At 46.2% G+C, this 27967-nt stretch overlaps 1 protein-coding gene across 2 annotated transcripts in view; it reads left to right on the top strand.

The window, feature by feature from the left end:
• The window catches only part of IGSF21 (immunoglobin superfamily member 21), a 161065-nt gene that overhangs the window by 54791 nt on the left and 78307 nt on the right, over positions 1-27967 (top strand). For both annotated transcript variants that reach the window (XM_087702191.1, XM_087702190.1), the window contains exon 3: positions 26621-26742. In XM_087702191.1, coding sequence (XP_087558317.1) covers positions 26621-26742 — 122 coding nt within the window. The remainder of the gene's footprint in view (positions 1-26620; positions 26743-27967) is intronic.

Here is a 27967-nt window from a genome sequence, read left to right as displayed (position 1 = left end):
GTTGGCATCTTAGCTGCCTTTCTCACTATCTCCTTGTTGTTATAGCAGCCTCCTTCCTAGAGAGCATGTTGGCCAGCAGAGCTTAGAAGAGGCCAATTATGAGGATCTGAACTTTCTTTGCTGCCAGGTTAGTGCCCATTGAGGGCAAATTTCAGAATTAAAGGGAGGAACTATTTTAACCTGTGCCAAGCAAACAGATGGCGAGTGCTGGGCTGTGTTTGGCCACAGGTGGGAAATTGCATTTTTGAACATTTGTGCCAGGTTGGGTGAATAGTTTGCTAAGGAGTAGAACACACCATGCGATTCTTCTGCATGCAGAGAGTAGCTTGGCTTGTCCTTCCTTCCTTCCTTCCTTCCTTCCTTCCTTCCTTCCTTCCTTCCTTCCTCCCTCCCTCCCTCCCTCCCTCCCTCCCTTTCTTCCATCTTCCATTCATCCATCACATCTCTCTCCCTTTCTTCCATCCGTCCATCACATCTTCCTTCCTTCTTCCATCCATCCATCACATCTTCCTTCCTTCCTCTGTTCATCCATCTCATCTCCCTCTCTCCCTTTCTTCCATCCATCCATCCATCCTTCCTTCCTTCCATCTCATCTTCCTTTCTTCCTTCCTTCCATCACATCTCCCTGCCTTTCTTCCATCCATCCATCACATCTTCCTTATATCCATCCATCCATCCATCCATCCATCACATCTTCCTTCTTTCCTTCTTTCTTCCATTCCCCCATCACATTTTCCTCCCTCCCTCCCTTTCTTCTTCCCTCCCGTTCTTCCATTCATCCATCCATCCATCACGTCTTCTTTCCTTCCTTCCTTCATCCCACATCTCCCTGCCTTTCTTCCATCCATCCATCACATCTTCCTTCTTTCCTTCTTTCTTCCATTCACCCATCACATTTTCTTCCCTCCCTCCCTCCCTTTCTTCCTCCCTCCCTTTCTTCCATCCATCCATCCATCCATCACATCTTCTTTCCTTCCTTCCTCCATTCATCCCATATCTCCCTGCCTTTCTTCCATCCATCCATCACATCTTCCTTCTTCCCTTCTTTCTTTCATTCACCCATCACATTTTCCTCCCTCCCTCCCTTTCTTCCTCCCTTCCTTTCTTCCATCCATCTATCCATCACATCTTCCTTCCTTCCTTCCTTCCTTCCTTCTTTTTTCCATTCACCCATCACATTTTTCTTCCTCCCTCCCTTTCTTCCACCCTTCCTTCCTTCCATTCATCCATCCACCCCATCACATCTTCCTTCCTTTCTTCCCACCATTCATCCATCCATCATATCTTCCATCCTCCTTCCCTCCCTCCCGATTTGTCATTTCCATGAGTCTGAGTTCTGATGGCTTCACACCTATTGTTGGTGGCGAGTTCTGATTCTGAACCGTTTGTTGTATACCTTCTTTTCTTCCCTGGCTCAGCTAGGCACACTCTGTGCTGTCATAGACCCGTTCCAATCTCCCAGTAAGAAAAGCATTAAAATGAAAGAAAATGCCGTTTCAGGAAGCCTTCTTTCCACTCCCTTGGTGTTAGCGTGTTTCATTTTATGGCGGGATACTTGTTTTCGCCCTTTGTACGCCAGCCTGCAACCCAGGGCAAAGTGAAATATTTAAAATACTGGTGTGATCCTCTCTGCATTTAGTGAGAATGCTATATATCTCTCTCTTTTTTCCCCTGCTGCTTCTGAGTCGATTCTCATGGTTCACCAAGGAATCTAATACATTTTATTTTTCCTTAAGAGATAGAATCCTTTGTAGTTGGAACAGCACAATTTCATTATCAAGTCTCACTGCTGTTCTGCAGCTGGCAGAAATATCTCTTCGCTCCCAGGAGAGGAAAGTCTATCAGGTTTTTTTTTTCTGGTGGGTTTTTTTGGCGCAGTCCCATCTAACAATTTTCCCACCTTTTGCACAACAGAGATAGTTACTGTGTCTCAATGAGAGCATCACGGTAGGGGCAACCACGATTCGCCAAAGCAGACCTCGGTTCGTAGATGGCTTAAGCTCCACCTGACAGTTCGTTCCAAGGGAGCTTGGAAGAGCATGCTCGAAATTTCAATCGGTTCTCTCCTCCCCCAAAGTGGAAAGAGGAGAGAAGAGAAGAAGGAAAAGAAAGGCAAATGGGGGGGGGGAGAGAAGAGAGGAGGAGAATGGGAGGGAGAAAAGAGAAGTGGGAAAGAAGGAGAATGGGAGGGAGAGAAGAGGAGAATGGGAGAAGAAAAAGGAAGGAGAATGAGAGGAGGAGGAGAGAAGAGAGGAGGAGAATGGGAGGGATAAAAGAGAAGTAGAAAAGAAGGAGAATGGGAGGGAGAGAAGAGGAGAAAGGGAGAAGAAAAAGGAAGGAGAATGGGAGGAGGAGAGGAGAGGAGGAGAATGGGAGAGAGAAGAGAAGAAGGAAAGAAAAATGGGAGGGAGAGAAGAGAAGGAGAATGGGAGAAGGAAAACAAAGGAGAATGGAAGGGAGAGGAGGAGAGAAGAGAAGGAGAATGGGAGAAGGAAAACAAAGGAGAATGGAAGGGAGAAGAGAGAAGAGAAGAGATGAGAATGGGAAAAGGAGAAGAGAAGGAGAATGTAATGGGGAGAAAAGAGAAGAGGGAGGAGGAGAATGGGAGAAGAGAAGAACATTGGGAGGGGGAGAAAAAAGAAGAGTGAGAAGGAGAAAAGAAGGAGATTCGGAGGGGGAGAAGGAGAAGGATAGGAAGACCATGGAAGGAAAATAAGAGAGTAGAGAAGAGAATGGGAAAAGGAGGAGAATGGGTGGGGGAGAAAAGGGAGAAGGAGAAAAGAAGATTGGGAGGGGGAGAAAAGGGAGAAGGAGAAAACAAAGAGAATGGGAGGGGGAGAGAAGAGAAGGAGAAGAGAAGGAGAATGGGAGCGGGAGAGAGAAGAGAAGAAACTTCCTTTGTGTGTCCCTTCCATATGCACCATGGAACTTTTCAGTAGAGGATGTTGCCTGGTTTGAGTCAAAGAAGGTCTTTAGGCTGCGCTTCAAACCATCAACTTCCCTCCCCTTGACCCCGAAGTCCCTGAGCCTCAACGCTTTTGAGAGTTGAAGCCACCTCGAATCACTTCTGCTTCCTTCAGAAGACATTTATAATCGTACCATTTGCTAGTCTGCACAGCTCCCTGCCCCATAAAAGCCGTCATTGGAATTTATTCCGAAGGAGGCGATGAAATCTGGTGGGTTGAGAAGAATGAAGGACTTTTTTTAAGAGGGAAGGAGCTTGACGCATCACGAAGGGGGCCATCAGAGCATGGGGCAGTCACTCTCTAGGGCTCGAGAGGCAGCTTAGCGCATCTTCTCCATCGCAACCACATCCCATGGAGCCTAGAGAAGGTCTCCGTTCATGCTTCCATTGTCAGCAAAGTGGGCTTCTTAACGATCGATCACCAGAGCTACCGATTCAGAGGAATCCTGCCAAAGGTTCACCCTTCTCTGAGACGGGACTTTGGCACTGGGTTCTCCACTGGTTTTAGATCTCCGTGAGGGGCATGGTAACTATGCCAGTGACACCATCTCCATGCTGGCACCAAGGTCACTCTATACTTACTGCCCTTCGGGGAGCCTGGAAAACCTAGGATGGATGCCAGCATATTGGCATGAGCTTCTGTAAACTCCTGGCACCAGGGAAGGGTCTTGGCCAAGGACGAGTGGCAGCAGGCAGGGTCTTCTCCCAGCGTTCTTCCTTTCTGAAACTCCGTGGCACGACGCCAATCTTAGGCTGTCTGCTGATTTCAAACATCGTCCACCGGCCTTCCTTTAACCTCGTGGACGTTCTGTGTGAGAGATGGCTTAAGCTTAAGGCCTTTCAAGAAAAAGAAAAAACCCTCTGACTTTTGGCATATTGATGTTTCCCATTAAAATAATCCGACCGTCGTATTAAGTGCCGGGCAGAAACTCAATTTGGAGAAGGGATTCAGAGGCGGTTTAATTGAATCTTCAGATCTAATCAACTTTACAAATCGAATGGGATGCGAACGGATACCTCTAAATCAATTTGGAGCGCGGGAATGCTCCAGAATCACGTAGGATTGATTTTCCTAATTGAGTCAAATTGTCGAATCGGAGCGATTTTCCAAATTAAATCAATGATGCAAACAAGATTTGGCCCAACGCGCCTCGGATGGAGTCGGTATTCAGATCCCTCAAACCTGGGAACATTATGGCAGACTGTGGTGGAGTTTAGAAGAATGTCTTTAACTCAGTCCTACCCATCGTAGCAGCTTCCCACCCCACCTCACCAGCTTCTTAAAAACCAGCAATATCAGTGTGCGCTTTTTGCAGTCCAGCTGTGATGGGCTGGAACATTCATCTATGACTCTGTTGTGGCTCGCCAGTGGCCAGCGGAGCTGGCAGCAGTTTCGGACAGTGAGGAGGTTGGGGAGGAATATGAGCCAGTCCTGGAGTCTGGGGAAGGCTCTGATGAGAGCTCTGTGTTGGAGGCAGAGAGGGGGCCAGGAGCGTCCGACAGTTATCAGCTGCCTTCGGAGTTGGAGATCAGTGGGGCAGAAGAACAGCTGGAGCCTAGAGCCTAGAGCGTAGAGCTGCCAGGAGAAGGGAACAGCTAAGGAACAAGGGTCGACTTGGGAGTAAAGCCACAGGTGGACAGTGAATGGCCCCTCCCATAGGGAATAAAAGAGAAGCAAAAGGGGAGGGGAGTTTGCAGGAGACAATGAGTTCCATTCATTAGGGTGAAGGTCTATTCCTGACTTCTTGCTGAGTAATTGCTGCTACAGCGTGGCGTTTGGAAGATATCGGCCTGGCAGCTCTCCAAGCCAGATCAAGGTCTGCAGTTGTGCAATCTCATGAAAAACTGTTCGCTGGGACTTTGTTGAACTAAATAAAAGGGGTTTTACCAGGATGAGGAGTCGGCTTCATGATCCTGGAAAGCCTACGTCAGAACAGACTGAAAGAAAATTTCGAGTGCTTGCCTTGTTAAAACTGAGCCTTTTAGCCGAGTCTTTCTCAATATGAATGTGGGGAAAAGAGTTCTGAACTCACTCACACATTCGTCCAGCCTTCCAAAAGGGTTATCCATATTTATGGATGGATGTATTATTTATTAAACGAACCGGCGTAGCTGCCCATCTACCAGAAGGCACTTGGAGCAGCGGACAAAATAGAGCACAATGCAAGGGAAAAAAATACCACTTCCAACAATTAAACTAAGGTTGAAGCTCTGATGAAATTCTGAATTTTTTCCCCACCAGCTACCCTGTACCAGCTGCATCAGCTTCCTGTCCCCAGGGGTTAGAGGGGAAGGGGGAGGGAATGCCAGCTTGCCTGTCTTTCTGAAGGTCAAGAGAATCGGAGCCATCCAAACTGGGGCGAGGCTATTCCTAAGGCAGGTGCCAAGACTAAGAAGGTAATTTTGAAAGTCTATGGCAGCAGCCAAAGAAACCAATGCAATCCTTGGTTGTATAAATATAGGCATAGAATCAAAATAACATGAAGTATTAGTACCGCTTTATAAAGCCAAGGGTAAGGCCACACCTGGAATACTGCATCCAGTTTTGGTCACCCCATTACAAAAAAGATGTTCAGACTCTGGAAAAAGTGCAGAGAAGAGCAACCAAGAGGATTAGGGGATAGGAGACAAAACATATGAAGAACTGTTAGAGGAATTGGGTATGGCCATTCTAGAGAGAAGAAGGACTAGGGATGACATGATAACAGTCTTCCAATATCTCACAAAGAAGAGAGAGTCAACCTGTTCTCCAAAACACGTGAGGGCAGGAGAAGAAACGATGGATGGAAACTAATCAAGGAGAGAAGAAACCTAGAACTGAGGAGAAACTTCCTAACAAGGAGGAAAATCAACCAGTGGGACGGCTTGCTTCCAGAAGTTTTAGGTGCTTCATCACTGGAGGCTTTTAAGAAGAGACTGGACAGCCACTTGTCTGAAATAGTCTAGGGCAACGATGGCGAACTTTTTTTGGCTTGCGTGCCAAAAGCAGGGGGTAGCGCAGGAGGGCCATGCGCGGGCGTGCCACACCCATAATGCAAAGTGCAACCCTCAGTGCGCATGCGGGCATGACAGTCGCTCCCCCCATTTTTTGCATGCTTTTTTTCACCCTCCCCAGGCTCCAGAGGCTTTATATGAGCCTAGGGAGGGCGAAAACAGCCCCCCCGCCCCCCCCCCAGGAGGCCCTCCGGAGGCTTCAGGAGATTCCCTGAAACCTCCAGAGCGCAAAAAACTGGCCCTTCAGGCAAACCGGAAGTTCGGGAACGGACTTCCGGTTTGCTCACAGGGCTGGTTTAAGCCCTCCGGAGCCTTCAGGGAAGCCTCCTGAAGGTCTCTGAAGACTCCGGAGGACTAAAAACGCCCCTATGGACAAACCGGAAGTGACTTCCAGTTTGCTCATAGGGTCGTTTTTTGTCCCATTCAGGAGGGAAGCCTCCTGAATGCTCTGGGAGGGCTTAAACCGGCCCTACGAGCAAACCGGAAGTCTGTTCCCGAACTTCTAGTTTGCCCATAGGGCCGTTTTTTTGCTCTCTGGAAGCTTCAGGAAAACTCCTGAAGCCTCTGGAGGGTCTCCGGGGGGGACAGGGGAGGCTGTTTTCGCCTCCCTAGGCTCATATAAAGCCTCTGGAGCCTGGGGAGGGTGAAAAATGGCCTCAAAATGGCCAGTTGACAGGGGCAATGCCTCACGTGCCCTGACAAATGGCATGCCATAGGTTCGCCATCCCAGGTCTAGGGTCTCCCGCTTGAATAGGGGGTTGGACTAGAAGACCTCCAAAGTTCCTTCCAGCTCTATTCAGATTGAAACGCTATCTTTCTCAACCAATGGAGCTGAGGATCATATTTACTGAAAATATCAAATTGAGACACGTCTGACCTCTGTGTTTTTTCAGAGTTTGGGCTTTGGGTTGTGCAGGGAAAAAAAAACCCCCAGTTTTGCTTCCTCGGTGACGTTCAGGGTACCTGTTTTGTTTGCCTGTCACGCTTCGGGTGATGGTGTCTTGGCCGTGAGCTGAGATTTTACAGCCTCCAACTCCAAACAAAGAGCTTAGTTGGATTCAGAGGGCAAGCAGGATCCAGAAGGTGGCCTGAGATGGCCTCACAGCAACCGGCCCGGGGTTTCCTGAACAGCCAAGAAGAAAGAAGAAATTAATTGCAAAAATGTGCAGGCTTTGAAGCGGTGGGCTGTTGGCTCGCGGAAGGCTGTTGGCGTTGCGCAACGAAGATGGGGAGGCCAGTAAAGGACAGCTCTGCAGATTTCCGAGCCACGAAAACCTTAGTGAGCTCTTTGGCTGAGATATTGTGACAGAAGGCGTGGGTTGTGTTTATAAGCCTCCCGCAATCCCTTACCAAGGGTCTTTTTATTTTTATTTTTTTTTGCAAAGAAAGAGGATTAGATAAGGAGAGGGCTTGCGTGTGTCATATGTCCTCACAATGCCAGAGTTAGACAGGAGTGGTTTAATATGCCCTAGACTGTAATGTCAGCCTGGCATATCAGCTTCCTGTAGGATTTGGAGTTGAATATGGAGCATAGAAGGATACAGAGGGAAGGGATAGGAGAAGGAGATGTGGAGACTCTAGAAAAAGTGCAGAGAAGAACAACAAAAAGGATTAGGGGACTAAATAGGCTAAAACATATGAAGAACGGTTGCAGGAACTGGGTATGTCTAATGGAATGAAAAGAAAGACTAGGGGAGACATAATAGCAGCGTTCCAATATCTCAGGGGCTGCCCCAAAGAAGAGGGAGTCAAGATATTCTCCAAAGCCCCCGAGGGCAGGACAAGAAGCAATGGGTGGAAACTAATCCAGGAGAGAAGCAACTTAGAACCGAGGAGAAATTTCCTGGCAGAACAATTAATCAATGGAACAACTTGCCTCCAGAAGTTGTGAATGCCCCAACACTGGAAGTTTTTAAGAAGATGTTGTGATAACCATTTATCTGAAGTGGTTTCCTGCCTAAGCAGGGGGTTGGACTAGAAGACCTCCAAGATCCCTTCCAACTCTGTTATTCTATATTCTACTATATACCATTTCAGACAAGTGACTGTTCAGTCTCTTTCTTAAAAACCTCCAGTGATGGAGCACCCACAACTTCTGGAGGCAAATTGTTCCACTGATTAATTGTCCTCACTGTTAGGAAATTTCTCCTCAGTTCTAGGTTGCTTCTCTCCTTGATTAGTTTCCACCCATTGCTTCCTGTCCTGCTCTCAGGTGCTTTGGAGAATAGCTTGACTCCCTCTTCTTTGGGGCAGCCCCTGAGATATTGGAAGACTGCTATCGTGTCTCCCCGAGTCCTTCTTTTCATTCAACTAGACATACCCAGTTCCTGCAACCGTTCTTCATGTGTTTTAGCCTCCAGTCCCCTAATCATTCTTCCTGTTAATGATGTCCATTAGAGTTGGAGACCCAAATTTGATAGGATTTGGTTTGGAAGGAACTATAAGGAAACTCCTGTATCAAGTATCAACCAAAGCCTAGACTAATTTCCTCTTTTTCCATGATCCTGCATGGGCCATCTTGGGAAAAAAACCTTGCTGCCTCTTGCAGTTGTTCAGTGCCCTCCCACACAATTTCCAAATTAAACTTGGCATTTCAGATTCCCTGCAGAGCCTTGCTTTATACAAACCAAGAATGAGAGATTTTCCATGGTTGGAAATCTGAACGGGCTCAGGATATGGGAGGAGAAGGAAATAAAGATTCCTAGGGAACGGAACTTAACGGATTCCCACCCCCCTCCAGACAAGGAGATCCTTGTTTTCAACTTATTCTCCAAAGCGCCGGAGGGCAGGACAAGAAACAATGGATGGAAACTAATCAAGGAGAGAAGCAACCTGGAACTAAGGAGAAACTTCCTCATAGTGAGGACAATTAACCAGTGGAACTGCTTGCCTCCAGAAATTGTGGGCGCTCCATCACTTAAGAAGAGACTGGAAACCTGTCTGAAATGGTATAGGGTCTCCTGCTTGAGCAGGGGGTTAGACTAGAAGACCTCCAAGGCAGTGGTGGGATTCACTTCACTACCGGTTTGCAAATGTGAACGTGCTCGTGTCCCTTCCAGTTCTATTTTGATTGATTGAAGCGTGCTTTTTAAATCATAATAATATGAAATAGTATTATATTAAGCTCATTTATTTATTATGTGGCATGGGAATTATGGCTCAGTGGCTAAGAGGCTGGGCTTGTCAATCAGAAAGGTCAGCAGTTCGGGGGTTCGAATGCCTAGCGCCGCGTAACGGAGTGAGCTCCTGTAACTTGTCCCAGCTTCTGCCAACCTAACAGTTCGAAAGCACGTAAAAAAATGCAAGTAGAAAAATAGAGACCACCTTTGGTGGGAAGATAACAGAGTTCCGTGCGCTTTAGGCATTGAGTCATGCCAGCCACATGACCATGGAGATGTCTTCGGACAGCACTGGCTCTTCGGCTTTGAAACAGAGATGAGCACCGCCCCCTAGATTTGGGAACGACTAACACATATGTGCGAGGGAAACCTTTACCTTTATGGGAATTCTAGGTATTGAAGTCCACACATCTTAACGCTGCCAAGGTTGGGAAACATTTCTGTGGCACATTCACATCACATTTCAGTAAAAACGCGAGAGATAAAAATACAAAATATTAAAATCTAAAAATATTCTAAGCATATGTCTGAATTACATATATTTATATATATAGTATGTGTGCTGATAAATAAATAAATAAATAAATAAAGGGAGACTAGTATAGATCTATTTCAAGCTATTTAGCTCTCATCAGCTAGCCATACCCTTACTGGGATTAGAACCTGTGCTGTATTGCATCTTAGGCGGATGTGTTAACCACTAAGCCACAGAGTTCTACTCCTTATCATATATATATATATGCTTCGTTTGTCGCAGCCTGGAAATCAGCAAAGTCCCCATCATTGCAGGCTTTATTTTGACACTTTCGTCATTATGGGTAGTTCGATAGTTTGTTCTTCGGCTCCACAATTTGCCGATGGCATTTAGCCCCACTTAGGGAGGGCATTTGCAATTCTATCATGGCCTCTGCGAATTTGGTTCAGTGTTGTCCGTATCACACGAAGCTGGTTGAATCCAAATTCCAGAGCACCCGAGGGCAAGAGAAGAAGCAATGGGTGGAAACTAATCAAGGAGAGAAGCAACTTAGAACTAAGGAGGAATTTCCTGAGGGTTAGAACAACTAATCAGTGGGACTACTTGCCTCCAGAAGTTTTGGGTGCTCCAACACTGGAGTTTTTTAATGAAGAGACTGGACAGCTACCTATTTGAAATGGGATAGAGTCTCCTGCTTGAGCAGGGGGTTGGACTGGAAGACCTCCAATGTCCCAACTCTGTTATTCTGCAATTCTATAATCCTAGATCAATCAACCAGTGAAACAACTTGCCTCCAAAAGTTGTAGGTGCTTCCTCCCTGGAGATTTTTAAGAAGAGACTGGATGGTCACTTGTCCAGAATGGTGTCCGTTTCCTTCTTGAGCAGGAGGTTGGACTAGAAGACCTCCAAGGTCCCTTCCAACTCCGTTATTCTGTTAAATCCAGATCTTTTTTTCCCCAAGATCAAGGCAAACTTTGACATTGTTGGAGGACAGTTTTCTATCCAATGCTAAGATCTACAAAAGGCCAAAGAGGAATTAAGATTTATCTCTCCCTTCTTCTGCCTTTAAGCAATCTTGAGCATGGACTAGGAGACCTTGTAGGTCCCTTCAAGCCCTATGCAAATTCTCTCCACCTTCCCTCCTGTCTCTTGGTGCACCATTCAGATTCCATGGTTGATCCAGTTGGATAACTGCCTATTTTAATCAGTCTATGAAGCCCTTCCCAACTGCTTCCCCAGAACCTCAATTAATTTTGGTCTTTCTTGGAGCAGCTTCCTCAGGTCTGGCAATCGTTGCGTCTTTTCCTGCTTGGGGTGAAACTTCGGCATCCGTTTCGTCTTTCGAACAAGCAAAGTCATCATTCTAACCATACGGAATCCGCTTTTTGATGGTCAGCTCCTGTTAGCAGTTCTTGTGGCCTCCAGCAGCCAGTAGTGGTGGCGGCAGACTCAGAGAGGGAGGAGGTTGGGGAGGAGCAGTGGCCAGTCCTGGAGTCTGGGGAAGGCTCTGTGTGCCTTTGGAGTCGGAGATCAGTGAGGCAGAAGAACAGCTGGAGCCTGTTCCCGAAGTGTGCATGCGCAGAGCTGCCAGGAGAAGGGAACAGCTAAGGAACAAGGGTCGACTTGGGAGTAAGGCCACAGGTGGACGGTGAATGGCCTCTCCCATAGGGAATAAAAGAGGAGCGCAAGGGGAGTGGAGTTTGCAGGAGGCAATTAGTTTGTTTAATTAGTGTGAAGATTTGTTTGTGACTCTCAGAGACTTCTTGCCAAGAATTTTCTTGTACAGCATTGCGTTTGGAAGATATCGGCCTAGCCTGATAAAGACCTGTGGTTGTACAGTCACCCTTGAATGACTGGACATGCTGGATGTGAATGAGAGGAATTCACATTAGCTTAATTAAAAGGGGTTTTGTCGGGACAAGGAGTCTGCTTTGTGATTTTGGGAAGCCTAGATCAGAACTGTTGTGGCCCGCCAGTGGCCAGTGGAGTTGGTGGCAGATTCGGACAGTGAGGAGGTTGGGGAAGAACCTGGGCCAGTCCTGGAGGCCAGGGGAAGGCTCTGATGAGGGCTCTGTGTCAGAGGCAGAGAGGGGGCCAGAGCTGTTGGCCAATTCTCAGCTGCCTTCGGAGTCGGGGATCAGTGAGGCAGAGGAACAGCTGGAGCCTGTTCCCAGTGTGCGCATGCACAGAGTTGCCAGATGAAGAGAACAGCTAAAGAACAGGGGTCGACTTGGGAGTAAGGCCACAGGTGGACGGTGAATGGCCCCTCCCAGAGGAAATAGAAGAGGAGCGAAAGGGAGTGGAGTTTTCAGGAGACAATTAGTTCGCTTCATTGGTTCGTGACTCTCCGAGGCTCCTGCCCAAGTTCTGCAGATATCGGCCTGTCAGCTCTCCAAGCCAGATAAGGTCTGTGACTGTAAATCCTCCCTTGAAAGACTTTGCTGGATGTGAATGAGCAGAATTCACAGCAAATTAATAAAAGGGGTTTTTGTCGGGACAAGGAGTTTGTTTCATGCTCTTGGGGAAACCTCCGTCAGAACAAGAACAGTAGTCACGGAAGGAGAGATGTTGACTATCTCTTGGTTGGGTATTTATGTAAAGCAGGGTGCAGGAGATCTCGTCAGCTAATTAGCCGCCGTCCCTGATGGCAGTGATGTTCTTTTTTGCTACACGGCAGTTGTCAACCGCATGTAAAGGAAACAGCTTTGCTCCAATGAGCGGAAAACATCAGGCGAGATGCACCGGGGTTGATGAATTACACATGCTGTCTCACTCTTGGAGATGTCCTGATCGACTCTGACAAGCTGGAATTCCTGCAGGGCACCAGACTGCTATTGCCCATTAAGAAAATGAGACGTTAAAACCCTGCTCAGAGACTTGTAGGGGAAGTCCAGAGGCTACGGAGAAGGAGAAGGGATGGTCCTGCTGAGATGAATGGCGTGGCCATCTCCACTTTGGTTGGAGATGCAATCCATCAATCAGAATAGATTTGGAAGTGGGGGGGGGAATCACCTGGTATTGGTTGAGTCTGACTTTGTCTTCTCAGGAGGCCCACAGTTGGCTAGGAACACCCAGTGGTGGGTCTTCTGACACTTTAACAGAATAACAGAGTTGAAAGGGACCTTGGAGGTCTTCTAGTCCAACCCTTTGCTCAAGCAGGAGACACTATACCATTTCAGACAAATGGTGCCAGTCATCCCTGACTCTAGGGGGCGCTGCTGATCTCCATTTCAAAGCCGAAGAGCCAGCACTGTCCGAAGACGTCTCCGTGGTCATGTGGCCGGCATGACTCAATGCCGAAGGCACACAGAACGCTGTTACCATCCCACCAAAGGTGGTCCCTATTTTTCTATTTGCATTTTTATGTGCTTTCGAACTGTTAGGTTGGTAGAAGCTGGGGCAAGTCACGGGAGCTCACTCCGTTATGCGGCACTAGGGATTCGAACCGCTGAACTGTCAACCTTTCTGATTGACAAGCTCAGCATCTTAGCCACTGAGCCACTGTGTCCCTTGGAAGGAGACCCTATGCCAACTCAGACAAGTGACTATCCAGTCCAGGGGCAAAATTCAGCAGGTTTTGACAGGTTCTGGAGAACCAGTAGCAGAAATATTGAGTAGTGCGGAGAACCAGCAAATACCACCTCTGGCTGGCCCCAGAGTGGGGTGGGAATGGAGATTTTGCAGTATCCTTCCCCTGGAATGGGGAGGAATGGAGATTTTGCAATGGGGAGGGAGTGGAGGTTTTACCGTATCCTTCCCATGGAGTGGGGAGAGAGTGGAGATTTTGCAGTATCCTTCCCCTGCCACGCCCACCAAGCCACACCCACAGAACCAGTAGTAAAAAAAAATGAATTTCACCACTGATCCAGTTTCTTAAGAACCTCCAGTGATGAAGCACCCACAACTTTTGAAGGCCACATGTGATCCACCGATTAATAATTCTCAATGTTAGGAAGTTTCTTCTCAGTTCCATGTTGCTTCTCTCCTTGGATTAGTTTCCATCCAGTTTCCATCGTCGGAGCGAACTGGTTCATTCCCCAGCTGATCCTCGGAGCGAACTGGTTCACGCTCCAGCTGATTCTCGGAGCGAACCGGTTCACTCCCCAGCTGATCCTCGAAGAGAACCGGTTCACTCCCCAGCTGATCCTCAGAGCGAACCGGTTCACTCCCCAGCTGATCCTCGGAGCGAACGTGAACCGGTTCACTCCCCAGCTGATCCTCGAAGAGAACCGGTTCACTCCCCAGCTGATCCTCAGAGCGAACCGGTTCACTCCCCAGCTGATCCTTGGAGCGAACGCGAACCGGTTCACTCCCCAGCTGATCCTCGGAGCGAACCGGTTCACTCCCCAGCTGATCCTCGGAGCGAACTGGTTCACTCCCCAGCTGATCCTCGAAGAGAACCGGTTCACTCCCCAGCTGATCCTTGGAGAGAACCGGTTCACTCCCCAGTTGATCCTCGGAGCAAACCGGTTCACTCCCCAGCTGATCCTTGGAGAGAACCGGTTCACTCCCCAGTTGATCCTCAGAGCAAACCAGTTCACTCCCCAGCTGATCCTCAGAGCGAACCGGTTCACTCCCCAGCTGATCCTCGGAGCGAACTGGTTCACTCCCCAGCTGATCCTCGGAGCGAACTGGTTCACTCCCCAGCTGATCCTCGGAGAGAACTGGTTCACTCCCCAGCTGATCCTCAGAGCGAACTGGTTCACTCCCCAGCTGATCCTTGGAGAGAACCGGTTCACTCCCCAGTTGATCCTCGGAGCAAACCGGTTCACTCCCCAGCTGATCCTCGGAGCGAACTGATTCACTCCCCAGCTGATCCTCGGAGCGAACCGGTTCGCTCCCCAGCTGATCCTCGGAGCAAACCGATTCACTCCCCAGCTGATCCTCGGAGTGAATTAGTTTGCCCAAACCAGTCGGAACCGGCTGAATCCCACGCCTGACTCTGGAGATACCTTATGAAGTTCTTGCAATGAGTAAGGCCAGCAAGGAACACAGGAGGAGGGATCCATCATTTTATCAGCCTCTGAAAAGTTTCCATCTTTTTCTCGTGGAGAGACTGTTTCTACCTTTGCCATTTTTCTCCTAAATTTAAGACCAGGCAATGCCGTCTCCTCTGGTTTACGTGCTGGCTTTGTTTCTTTGCTGTCAGACTCTAGTAGATCAATAAGTAGAAAGATATTTATAGATAGAGATGTGATTATGTGCCGTGGCGGCGTGACACGGTGTAAGTCTTCTGATTCTACCCAACCGTCTCTTGCAGGCGAAGCCCACGGATAGGAAGGAGCTGAGCGTATTCTTAATTATTTCTAGCGCAGAATGGGAACAGCTGGCTCTTGGTCAGGCAAATTGAATGTTATGTTTATTCTCGGGCCCAGCGTCAGTCTATTTGCCAGTGCCAGCGGGGAGGTAGTAATAGTAGTAAAAGAAGAAGAAGAAGAAGAAGGCAGCTTTGGTTCTTCTCATCTTTTCAGCCTGCATTTTCCATGGCAACAGCCTAAAGCACGCTTACTCTGATCCTAAGGGAACTGGCTCACCAATTCTTCCAGGGAAGCATGCTTGTCAAATGAACAGATCTGTCTGTCTGTCTGTCTAATTATCTATCTATCTATCTATCTATCTATCTATCTATCTATCTATCTATCTATCTATCTATCTATCTATTATTTGATTAATTTGATTTTATTACATTTATATGCCGCCCTTTTCCCCAAGGGGACTCAGGGCGGCTCACAATTCAAATCAGGGGAGGGGGGTACAGACAAGAAATAAAAAAAAAGACGGAACATAACAATACATAATTTAAAAAACACACAGCAGTCATACTATTTGAGGCGGGGGGGCAACAGCTCTTTAGCCCCAGGCCTGTCGGAACAGCCAGGTTTTAAGGGCTTTGCGGAAGGCCTGGAGGGTGGTGAGGGTTCAAATCTCCACGGGGAGCTCGTTCCAGAGGGTCGGAGCAGCCACAGAGAAGGCTCTCCTCCGGGTAGTCACCAGTCGGCATTGGCCGGCGGATGGAATTCGGAGGAGGCCTAATCTGTGGGATCTAATCGGTCTATTGCAGGTAATTGGCAGCAGGCGGTCTCTTATCCACCCATCTATTTATTTACTTAGTTCGTCAAACATGTACATGATAACAGGTATAAGTATAAACACGTACATGAACACAGGAAATGGGTACGAATAAATGGAGGCAGTAGGACAGGGACGGAAGACACGCTGGTGTGCTTATGCAAGCCCCCTTTAAGGAACCTCTTAGGAGTGGGGTGAGGTCCACGCTAGGCAGTTTGAGGTTAAAGTTTGCGGGGGGTTGGGGATGTAGCCACGGAGTCGGGTAGAGCATTCCAGGCGTTGACCACTCTGTTGCTGAAGTCGTATTTTCTGCAGTCGAGTTTGGAGCGGTTTACCTTGAGTTTGTATTGGTTGTTTGTCCGTGTATTATTGAGATTGAAGTAGTCGTTGACAGGTAGCACGTTGTAGCAGACAATTTTGTGTACTGTGCTTAAGTCAGAGCGTAGGGGGCGTAGTTCTAGGTTGGCCACGCCCAAAATTTCAACCCTGGTGGGATTCTAAGGGATTCTGTTGCGAGCAGAGGAGTGGAGGACCGTTCTTGTGAAATACTTCTGGACTCCCTCAATTGTATTAATCTCTGATATACAGTGTGGATTCCAGGCAGACGAGGCTGTATTCGAGAATTGGTCTGGCAAAGGTTTTGTATGCCCTAGTTAGCAGTATAAAGTTACGGGAGAAGAAGCTTCGCAAAATGAGGATGAGGCTGTGTTTGGAAAGAGATGATGAAACGCCCACAAGAGAGGGTGCTAGGCATTTTCTTGGGTGCTCTCGGGGTTCAAAGCTAGTTGAGGAAAAGTATGTGCTTCTAGAAAGGTCCTTGGTGCTTTCCTGAGATTGCTTTTTTTTTCTTGCAGGCATTTCATTACCCAACTAGGTAACAACACCAGTGCTAGGAAGAAGTTATAGTCTGGTGTCTTGCCCTGCCTGGGTGGGTGGTGGGTGGGGGCGGTCTTAGAGATTCTGTGGTTGGGCTCTTTGCTGATGTCTCCTTGACATTTTCTTGATTGGGGTATTGTGTACTTAATTGTCGGTCTGAAGTTAACCATGGAGTTAAATTAAAAGAGTCCAAAGCAGAGCTATCCTTAAGGTTCCAATTTAATAAGACAGACATGTTGGTACATTGCTATGGAATCCCAATACTGGAAATGACATTGGAATTCCACCCAATTAAAAGTTCATGATCTTGTCCCCATACCCTCAATCCATCACATGGTACAATCTTCTTCTTCCATGCTGGCATCCACACCCAGTTTCTTCCGGTCAGGTGTACTGGTGCGGAGACAAAGAATGACCTTGGCTTCTAGTAAAGAATGAAAACAATACATTCCACAATCTCACTCCTGTCTATTCCCCCCTCCCATCACCTATACTAAAGAAACAGCATAATGAAATAAGAGAAAGTGTGGCAGGCCAAAATTCTAAAAAGAATATAATTGCAGGCCTGACACTATGCTGATCTGTCCCACCCATTGCTTCTCGTCCTGCCCTCAGGTGCTTTGGAGAATAGCTTGACTCCCTCTTCTTTGGGGCAGCCCCTGAGATATTGGAAGACTGTTATCATGTCTCCCCTAGTCCTTCTTTTCATTAAAATAGACATACCCAGTTCCTGCAACCGTTCTTCATATGTTTTAGCCTCCAGTCCCCTAATATCTGAAAGCTTTTATCATGGTCCTTTTATATCTTCTTCAGGGTAAAACTCTGCTTTGTCCTCTTAATGTGGTTGAGGGAAAGCTAGAGAAGGAAAATTGGACACCATACACCCAAGATATGGATCTTTTAACGGGGAGGAGGACAGTCAGGGGTTAGGGCCATTATTTCTCTCCATTCCTGTTAAGCCAATGCAATCCTAAATTGCATTAACAGAGGGATGCAATCAGGATCAATTGAGGTACTAATATCCCTCTATAAAGCCTTAGTAAGGCCACACCTTGGATACTGCATCCAGTTTTGGTCACCACACCATAAAAAAAAATATTGAGACTCTAGAAAGAGTGCAGAGAAGAGCAACCAGGATGATGAGGGGACTGGAGGATTAACATACGATCAGGGGTGGGTTTCAGGAGGTTCACGGCGGTCCCCGCGAACCGGTTGGTCGGCGAACCCGGAAGTAAGTAACTTCCGGGAACGCCGAAGGATCCACCCGCCCGCCCGCATTTCTTACCCGGTTTTGACGCGTTCTGCGCTTCCACGCATGAGCAGAACGCATACAGCGCCTGCGCGATCCTCCAGGAGCAGCTGGAGCATCGCACAGGCGCTAGTACGCATGCGTGCACTGCGCACCTGCACGAGGACGCCGCCGGCCCCGTTTCAACCGAACCGGTTGGAACAGAGCGAGAAACCCACCCCTGCATACGATGAACGGTTACAGGAACTGGGCATGGCTAGTCTAGTGAAGAGAAGGACCAGGGGAGATATGATTGCAGCCTTCCAATATTTGAGGGGCTGCCACATAGAAAAGGGGTCAAGCTATTTCCCAAAGCACCCGAAGTCCAGACAAGGAATAATGGATGGAAACTGAAGAAGGAAAGAGTCAACCTGGAAATAAGGAGAGACAGTGAGCACAATCATCCCATGGAACAGAAGTTGCTTCAAAAGTTGTGGGAGCTTCATCACTTGAGGCTTCCAAGAAGAGACAGGACTGCCATCTGTCAGAAACAGTGTAGGGTCTCTTGCTTGAGCAGAGGGTTGGATTAGATGACCTACAAGGTCCCTTCCAACTCTTGTTAATCTGTAATCATCCCTAGTTTTTTTGGCCTTTAGACATATCCTGCCTTGAAATACAGCAAAACATCATTATTAATTTTCTATGAATCTAGAGAATCCATAACGCGCATGAACTTTGCATTCTGCGGTTAAACTAAAGAGAGCTTGGCAACTTTATCCATCAGTTTGACCTCTTCTTTGGCTCATCTCTCACGCTCTTCCCACTGAGGTCAAAGCCCAGACACCGACATTGTATTGTTAATGTTCCTGCTTGTGCGCATTTTATTATCTGTGCTCGGTAATGTGGAAGTTGTATCTCTGTCATTTTTTTTTTGCCTGGATGTTCTAGTGATTGATTTATGCAAGCTGTCAAAGGGGTCTTCCATCGATTTGGGGGCGTAGAACTCCAATACATAAATCAACCACCTATAATCTGTCCCATTTCTAGAGGACTTTCATCAATCTTGCCAAACTTCCCGAGGAGAATTTTCTTGAACAGGTTAAAACTCTTGGAAGAAAACCGGCCAGTGTTTGTATCTTTCATTTGCTGGCTGTTATTACTCCTGTTTTTGGTGCTGGAAGGATTGGACTTTAAGTGGGATATCAAGTTTATTATACCTATCTTCAGTCTGTAAGTGGTTTTGGAGAACATTGAGGGGGTGGGGGTGGTGGAGAAACCCCTGGGAAACTGCTGGGGAAAAAAGGAGTTTTGATCTGTTTTGTTTGTGCCAGCTGGGTGGAAATCGCCCTCCCGTCCTCCAGCTGTGCGGAGATGTTTCTAAGAGGCCTTGTTGTAATTTGTTTCTCCAACTGTGACTGGGAAGCATCAGAAAGCCGAAGGGGATAAAACCTAGAAGCCCCTATCTTGTCACAGGTCGACCTAAATTGCTTGAGTTGTCAGGAGGAGCCAAGTTGGAGGTGGAATTGATTTCCATTTACCTCAACCAGGTCAGAGACTTTGATGCATCTTAATTTATAGGCCCCAGAGGAGCCTTAGCTAACGTCTGGTGACTTCCAGCTAGGCCAGGATTTGAGTTGCATTCAGTTCTACCTTTTATTTTCTTTTTGTTATTATCATCATCATCAGATTGTGTTGATCCACCTGGGATGAAAACCTCTTCTTTTATTGTTGTTGTTAGTTGTGAAGTTGTGTCCGATCCATCGCGACTCCATGGACAACGTTCCTCCAGGTCTTCCTGTCATCTACCATCCTCTGGAGTCCATTTAAGCTCATGCCGACTGCTTCGGTGACTCCATCCAGCCACCTCCTTCTCTGCCGTCCCCTTCTTCTTTTGCCCTCAATATTTCCCAGCACGAGGCTCTTCTCCAGGGAGTCCTTCTTCCTTCTCATCAGATGGCCTTGAGTTTCCTCTTCAGGATCTGGCCTTCTAAAGAGCAGTCAGGGTTGATCTCCTCTAGGACTGACCGGTTGGATCGCCTTGCAGTCCAAGGGACTCAATGCAGGAGTCTTCTTCTCCAGCACCAGAGTTCAAAGGCCTCCATTCTTTGGCGCTCAGCCTTTCTTATGGTCCAACTTTCACAGCCATCCATTGCAACTGGGAAAACCATCGCCTTGACTATGCCCACTTGTGTTGGCAGGGTGATGTCTCTGCTTTTTAGGATGCTGTAGATTGGCATCGCTTTTCTCCCCAGGAGCAAGCGTCTTTTCATTTCTTGGCTGCAGTCCCCATCTGCGGTGATCTTGGAGCCCAGGAAAATAAAATCTGTCACTACCTCCATTTCTTCCCCATCTATTTGTCAGGAATTGAGAGGGCCGGATGCCATGGTCTTATTTTCTTAGTGTTGAGTTTCAAGCCAACTTTTGCACTCTCCTCCTTCACCCACATCAAGAGGTTCTTTTATTGTTATGGACCTTCATTTTGCCATGTTGGCCCAGTGCAGGTCAGTTAAGTAGATGTTCTTCAACATCTCGGGTTAGATCTGAGAGAGATCTGGCCGAAAGAAAATTCCAGAATCCAGTTGTATTCCAGTATTGTATCCACTATGCTGCACTGCTTCTGTCTTTCTTTATCCATCGAGCTGTGCATTCATCACACCTCCATATGATATACGTATAAACCACCATCCTCCTTTCTGTTTCTAAAGATGGGTAGATAACACTTTCTCTTAAGTTTATTTTTCGCATTTAAATATCCTTGTAGTTGGTGCTCATTGGAAACCAGCAACTTGAAGTGGATTTCACACCAATTGTCCATCCCACCTCAGCCAACCATTTAAAAGTTATGGATTCTTCCAGGAGAACCTTCTTTGATTCAGGGTCCTTCAGGTATTGAGGTACATATTTTGGTTGATGAGAACATCAATTTCAGGTGTATTGAATGTCTCTTGTGTTACCCTGCCAATGGATGACCACTGAAATGGAAAGGTCGCCTTCATCTTCATCTCCCCAATCCCTGGGAGAAGTCCACAATGGGATCAGCCATGATTAAGTAGCAATTGTTGTGGCCCACCAGCAGCCAACAGAACTGGCAGCAAAGTCAGATAGTGAGGAGGTTGGGGAGGAGCATGGGCCATTCCTGGAGGCTGGGGAAGGCTCGGACGAGGGCTCTGAGTCAGAGATGGGGCCCAGGGCCGTCTGGCAGTGATCAGGTGCCTTCGGAGCTAGACAGCAGTGTGGCAGAGGAACAGCCAGAGGAACAGCTGGAGCCTGTTCCCAGTGTTCACAGAAGAAAAGAACAACTCAGAAATCAGGGTTGACTTGGGAGTAAAGTCACAGGTGGAAGGTGATTGGCCCCTCCCATAGGAAATAAAAGAGGAGCGAAAGGGGAGTCGGATTTTTTTTGCAGGAAACAATTCGTTTGATTGGTCGTTAGATTTGATTCAGAGAATTTTCGAATTTTAGAATGTTCGGTTGACTGAGCTTCATGTTTAATGAATAAATAAATTATTATTATTATACAATTGTATCACAGCGGCCAGTTGTTTCGCCGGATTTGGCATTGGTTACTAGTCGGGCCCCACCCAGGGGCCTAGGACGTCGTAACGTATTTTCGTAATATGCGTGCAGATCCAAGCAGTGCGGCTTTTTGCATTTGACTGATAGTGATTTTGTCAATTTTTAACTGTTTTAAATGTAATTCCAGTGCTTTTGGATTATTATTATTATTATTATTATTATTATTATTATTATTATTATTATTATTATTATTATTATTCCATGTCCAAGAATTTTACAAAACACATCAAGGAATTGCAGCTTCCTGCAATAACACCAGCAGAACTGCAAAAAAAACTGTGCTGCTCGGAATAACATACAATAAGATACTTGGTCGATTCCTAGGATGCTGGCAGCAACCCATGTCAACCATCAAAGCCAGTGAATGATATTTGTGATACATTTTTAAATGTTCAGTTGACTGAGTTTCATGTTTAATGAATAAAAGATTATAATAATAATATCGTATATTTTAAGAAGGTACTTGGTTGATACCTAAGACTCCGACAGCAACCCATATCAACCATTAGTACCAGTCAATGCTGTTTGTGACACATCTTTAAATGTTCAGTTTCATGTTTAATGAACAAAAGAAATAATAATAATAATAATAATAATAATAATAATAATAATAATAATAGCAGCAGTAGCCACAAAATCAACTGTGCGATCCCTGAACGATTGGTTGTGCCCTTGAAAACTTCCAGTGTGTGTTCCTCTCCAAAGTCTGTGTGATTTACAACCCAGATAATTCTCTGTCTCTGTGTGTCTTTTTTCCCCCCCTTGTGTAGCCTGGAGAGTGTGTATTTTCTTTGTAATAAAACCTTGGCTTAGGCAAATAAATTCGCAGAGACAGTTTTACTGACAGCTGCCCCCCCCCCCTCCACGTTCTCCAACAGCCCTGTTCTCATGTAATAAAATGGAGGGGAAAGGGGGGAAGCCCAGAATGAAATTTCATCTAGGACAACGCGGGGTGCATTTTAAAAAACCAGAGCCACGTGGAGGTGTCTGCAGAAGTGCTTCTGAAGGGCCGCTCAGCTTTCATCTTGACGTGCCGTTTCAAGTTTGCCCAGCTCTCGCCCAAGAAAATAAATCATACAGTGAGGTCGGAGGTCATCCCGACCAGTTACCAGAAAGGATGAATGGGAAATATTTTTTTTTGGTGGGGTGTATGTGTCACTTTTTTATATATAATAGACATCAGTGGTGGGATTCTGCCAGTTTAACAACTGGTTCGGTGATTGTGTGCTTGGGCGTTCATACGCAGTTTTAACAAAACATACCTTCCATGTTACTTCTGGGGAGTAACACAGCTGAGGTACGACAATCCACTCAACCGTGTGAATCAGCTGAGAGGATATAGGTAAATCAAGCACAGGGGTAGGTGAGCCATCCCACCTGATCGTCGGAGCGAACTGGTTTGCTACCCAGCTGATCGTCAGAGCAAACCAGCTCGCTACCCAGCTGATTGTTGGAATGAACCAGTTCGCTATCCAGCTGATTATTGGAGCGAACCGGTTTGCTACCCAGCTGATCGTTGGAGCGAACCGGTTTGCTACCCAGCTGATTGTTGGAGCGAACCGGTTCGCTATCCAGCTGATTGTTGGAGCGAACTGGTTTGCTACCCAGCTGATTGTTGGAGCGAACCGGTTCGCTATCCAGCTGATTGTTGGAGCGAACTGGTTTGCTACACAGCTGATTGTTGGAGCAAACCGGCTCACTACCCAGCTGATTGTTGGAGCGAACCGGTTCACTATCCAGCTAATTGTCGGAGCGAACCGGTTCGCTACCCAGCTGATCATCAGAGCTACCAGTTTGCCCAAACCAGTCCACACTGGCTGAATCTCATCCCTGAAACAGATGCAAACAATTATATTTGGGGGAAAAGAAGAAGAAAAAGGAATACGTTCTTATTTTTTTTCACCCAATGGGGGAAAAATACCGGGGTAGAAATGACTATGAGAAGTACCCATTTAGCAAATGCCTTGTTTAGTGACCGTTTGCAGTTAACAACACAGGGGAGAAAGGTTTACGGCCGTCCTTGGACCAATGATGTTTGCAGATCTGTACAATCATAATTACAGCTGCGGTTTCCTTTAGTGGCTGCTTTGCTTAACAACCAGGCTACAAGTCCCGATTGTGGCGGCTAAACAAGGACGACCTGCATTTCCATCTGTTTATTTGCCCGTTCGCAGCAGCTGTGCTCAAAGTGGCTTGCGGGATTGGTGCAATGTCAAACAACGATCAGCAAAACCATGGGTCACTACATCCTATGTCTTAGCTTAATCAATAGATTCCTATTAAGGTTATGCACTTTTCCAGCAAAAAGGGGGGGGGGGGGAAGAAACCCAGCTATTATCTTCACCAATAAAGGAGAATAGGTGTAGCTCAGAATTGAAACGAGGGCTCCTTGGTGCTCTCTGAGCTTGGTTGTTTTCTCGCGGACGTTTTATTACCCAACTTGGTAACGTTATCAGTGCTAGTTGGTGAGAAGTAGCTACTGAGGACGTTATCCTGTTTGGGCAATGAAACTTTGGCAAGAAAACAACCAAACTCAGCGATCTCTTATTATCCTTTAAAAATCTCAAAGATGATGGCTTAGCATGAGCCACCCCCACCCCCACCCCACTGCAGCTAATTGAGATTTTAGCGGGGTAACCATGTTTAAGAAACTATGGTTTATTTGTGTTATGTGAATGCAGTGAGTCAACTCTTTGGTCTTTTGTGTTCACTTCATCAAAAGGGCTGGTGACAGTGCAAGGCAAATTGTTCTGCTACTCCCCCAATTCCTGCCCCCTTGCCTGCCCTCCACGTGTCCCTTACCCCTCCCCGTCTCCCCACATATATTTATTTATTTATTCCCTCGACATTTGCTTTGGGGGGAGCTTATTACCACCCTCTGCGTTTTTCACATTTCCCTTGGAAGAGAGATTTTTGACACTGCCCGCAGGTATGTTATTTCATTAGCAGGTTCGCACCTTGTCACCTATTATCTTGGAAACAACGAGGTGTAACTTGAGAGTAGCTGAGGCAGAAGGGAAAGGGCAGAGCTCTTGAATTCTCCCGGTCTGAAGAATCTTTGTCTTTCTCTCCGTCCTTTTTTTCTGGCCACCCCTTCCGGGCCAGCTCCGTATGAAGTCTGAGGGACATGCCTCGAGGTCTTGCAAAACAGCAGCCATGTTGGGTCTGGCCCAGCCGTTTACAGATGTGGTAGCTCCTCTGTTGTCCTAGGATGCTCTTACCTGTCTTTCTTTGATTTCATTGGAGAAGATAACTCTGTTTTCTTCCATCCAGCTACTCATCTACCCATCTATTCAACTTGTCCATCTGTCTGTCATCTTCCTCTGACATCTGTCTGTATCTATCTTTCACATTATCTATGTATCTATGTATCTACCTATGTATGTATGTATGTATGTATGTATGTATGTATGTATGTATGTATGTATGTATGTGTCTATCTGTCTGTCTGTCTATCTATCTATCTATCTATCTATCTATCTATCTATTTATCTTTCTATCTATCTATCATCTATCTATCTATCTATCTATCTATCTATCTATCTATCTATCATTCATCTTTCCCCCCCTCCCATTCACATTTCATATGAGTTTATTTTTAAACATTACTTTCTTAGCTGCAAAGAAGCAGATGCAAGAACGAGTTAAGGGAAATATGAAGGGGCGAGAGGTGAAAAAAACATTTCAAAATTATTTCAGGGAAAAGTGGTAGTAGAATTAAGTGTTTGCGAGTGGGAGTCTGGGCAAATCAGCGTATAATTGCGAAGGAAGCTGCATAATTGTCTCCTGGCCAAATCTACTTGTTTGAACACCGTATTATTGCATTGGAGAAGCAGTTATCAAATTGTGATTTCAGCTGGTGATCTTCAGTGAAATAAAGATGGCTCATTCATTTATTGCGCCTGGAAATTGTGACAAGCAGATTCAAGTAAGGTTCTGGTTAGGTGTAATGCGTGAACTTTGGTTAAATTTATTTATTTAGTTAAAGATTGCCTCAGAGTGGACCTTGTTGTTTTTACAATGGGAGGAATGCCGTGCCTGAAAGGAAATCCATGCAGTCTAGTCCTTTCTTCCCCAGTTTACCCAGCAAAGACACTGGTTGGGAGGATGGAGATTGTGGAAGTTGCAATCTACACCCTCAAAAGCCAGTTGAGTCCAATGTCTAATGGAAGGTGGTGATCAATGTGTAAACAAACAAGAGATGTTCAACCATCAACCACGGGAGGTGGTGAACATCTCATGAACTTCCATCTGTTCTCAAATCAATCTATCTATCTATCCGCCCTGAGTCCCTCTGGAAATAGGGCGGCATACAAGTTTAATAAACCCTTAAACCCTTTATCTATCTATCTATCTATCTATCTATCTATCTATCTATCTATCTATCTATCCTATACCTATACCTATACCTATACCTATACCTATACCTATACCTATACCTATACCTATACCTATACCTATACCTATACCTATACCTATACCTATACCTATACCTATACCTATACCTATACCTATACCTATACCTATACCTATACCTATACCTATACCTATACCTATACCTATACCTATACCTACCTACCTACCTACCTACCTACCTACCTACCTACCTATCTATCTATCTATCTATCTATCTATCTATATCATCTATATCTATCATATATCTATCTATCATCTCTCACATATCTCTCTCACACACATCTAATCTGTTCTTCAACATTTATTTTTTTATTTAATGTAATTTAATTTAATTTATTGTGACAAGTATGTATAAGATAATAGATATAAGTACGTACAAGATTATGGATACATGAAATGGGTACGAATCAATGGGGACAGTAGGACAGGGACGGTAGGCACGCTGGTGCGCTTATGCACGCCCCCCTTACAGAAATCTTATGAATGTGGTGAGGTCGACAGTAGACAGTCTTAGGTTAAGGTTTTGAGGGTTTGGGGATGTAACAAGGGAGGTCAGGTAGAGCATACCAGGCATTGACCCCTCTGTTGCTGAAGTCGTATTTTCTGCAATCGAGTTTGGAGCGGTTTACCTTGAGTTTGTATCTATTGTGTGTGTGTGTGTTGTGGTTGAAGCTGAAGTAGTCATTGACAGGTAGGAAATGCTAGCAGATAATAAGTTGTCTAAGGCCAAAATTTCAACCCTGGTGGCATAAGGGATTCTATCGTGAGCAGTGGAGTGGAGGACTCTTCTCGTGAAATATCTCTGGACTCGCTCGATTGTATTAATGTCCGATAAGATAGAACATCTTCTGAAGTGCTCCAAAATTTCAATTTTTCTCTTCTCTGGTTTCTCCCCTTGGCAGGTAACAGACGGTGGGACCATCAAACAGAAAATCTTCACCTTTGATGCCATGTTCTCCACCAACCAGTCACACATGGAGAACTACCGTAAGAGAGAAGACCTGGTCTACCAGTCCACAGTGAGGTAACTCAAGCCACCTCCTTCAAAATAGATCCAGCACTTCCAAGAGATACACGAATAAGAGGTTCACCTGTGGAATATCCAGCTCACACATTTCTTCAATCCAGCATTTTTTCTCCCCCCCCACCTCCCCCGCCCCCCAGGGTCAAGTTGATTTGATTTAAACAACGGAAACCCAATTATAATGGATCAAAAAAAATCTATGTTCAGCCGAGGAACGGAATGAAGTGAGTTGGAGGAAAGTCTGTGGAGATTCTCAGTCTTTTTCAAGAGGCAGCTGGACTTTCTGGTTTTTCTTTGAAGACATTTCACTTCTCATCCAAGAAGCTTCTTCAGTTCTGACTGGATGGCGGGGAAGGGAAGGATGGATACTCCTTGCAGACAGCTGGTGATTTGCGTCCTTTTAGAGAGTCGTTGAGGCCACTTGGAGGTTCATCTCTGTGTCTTCAGGGTCACCCGAGCAGTGAAAATGTGTGCGGAGCCATTCTTGGACCTGCTGAAAGTGTTGTAAACTGGAGATAAAGGATGTTGTCCCTCTCTGTTGGGAGAGGGCTGTTCAATTTGGACATAGATGGCCTCTTTGACCCATCTTCCTTCAAACCAGTGGTCCTCTCTCTGTCCAAAATGTGGACTTTGCTGTCTTCAAAAGAGCAGCCAAGAAGGCTCCACACCAGTGGTGAAATTCAATTTTTTTCTTTTTACTCCCGGTTCTGTGGGCGTGGCTTGATGGGGCGTGGCTCGGTGGGGCGTGGCAGGGGAAGGGATACTGCAAAATATCCATTCCCACCCTACTCTGGGGCCAGCCAGAGGTGGAATTTGTCAGTGATCCGAACTACTCGAAGTTTCCGCCACCGGTTCTCCAGAACCTGCTGGATTTCACCCCCTGCTCCACACCTATTTGCAGCACTCAGGTGAACCTGAGGTCGCAGATAAACCTCCAAGTGGCCTCAATGACTCTCAGAAAGGATGCAAATGACCAGGCGTCTGTAAGGAGTATTGATCTTTCCATCCCCCACCATCCAGAGCTGAAGAGGCTTCTTTTTATTTTTTATTTTTTTTTATTTTATCAATTTCATATATACATTCACAATTATATGATCTCATAACTGTTATTAATAATATGTATTTATAACAATTTTTCCCTACTGTTGACAATATACTTGAAGATTGCTTTTTTAACATCCCATAGATCCATCTTATCTTACAACGGTCCTACTTCTTCTTCCCT

The sequence above is a fragment of the Thamnophis sirtalis genome, unplaced genomic scaffold (assembly GCF_051295495.1).
Source record: "Thamnophis sirtalis isolate CommonGarterSnake01/CBP01778 unplaced genomic scaffold, rThaSir2_p1.2 scaffold_15, whole genome shotgun sequence".
NCBI lineage: Eukaryota > Metazoa > Chordata > Lepidosauria > Squamata > Natricidae > Thamnophis > Thamnophis sirtalis.
This window is presented reverse-complemented; position numbering and strand designations above follow the sequence as displayed.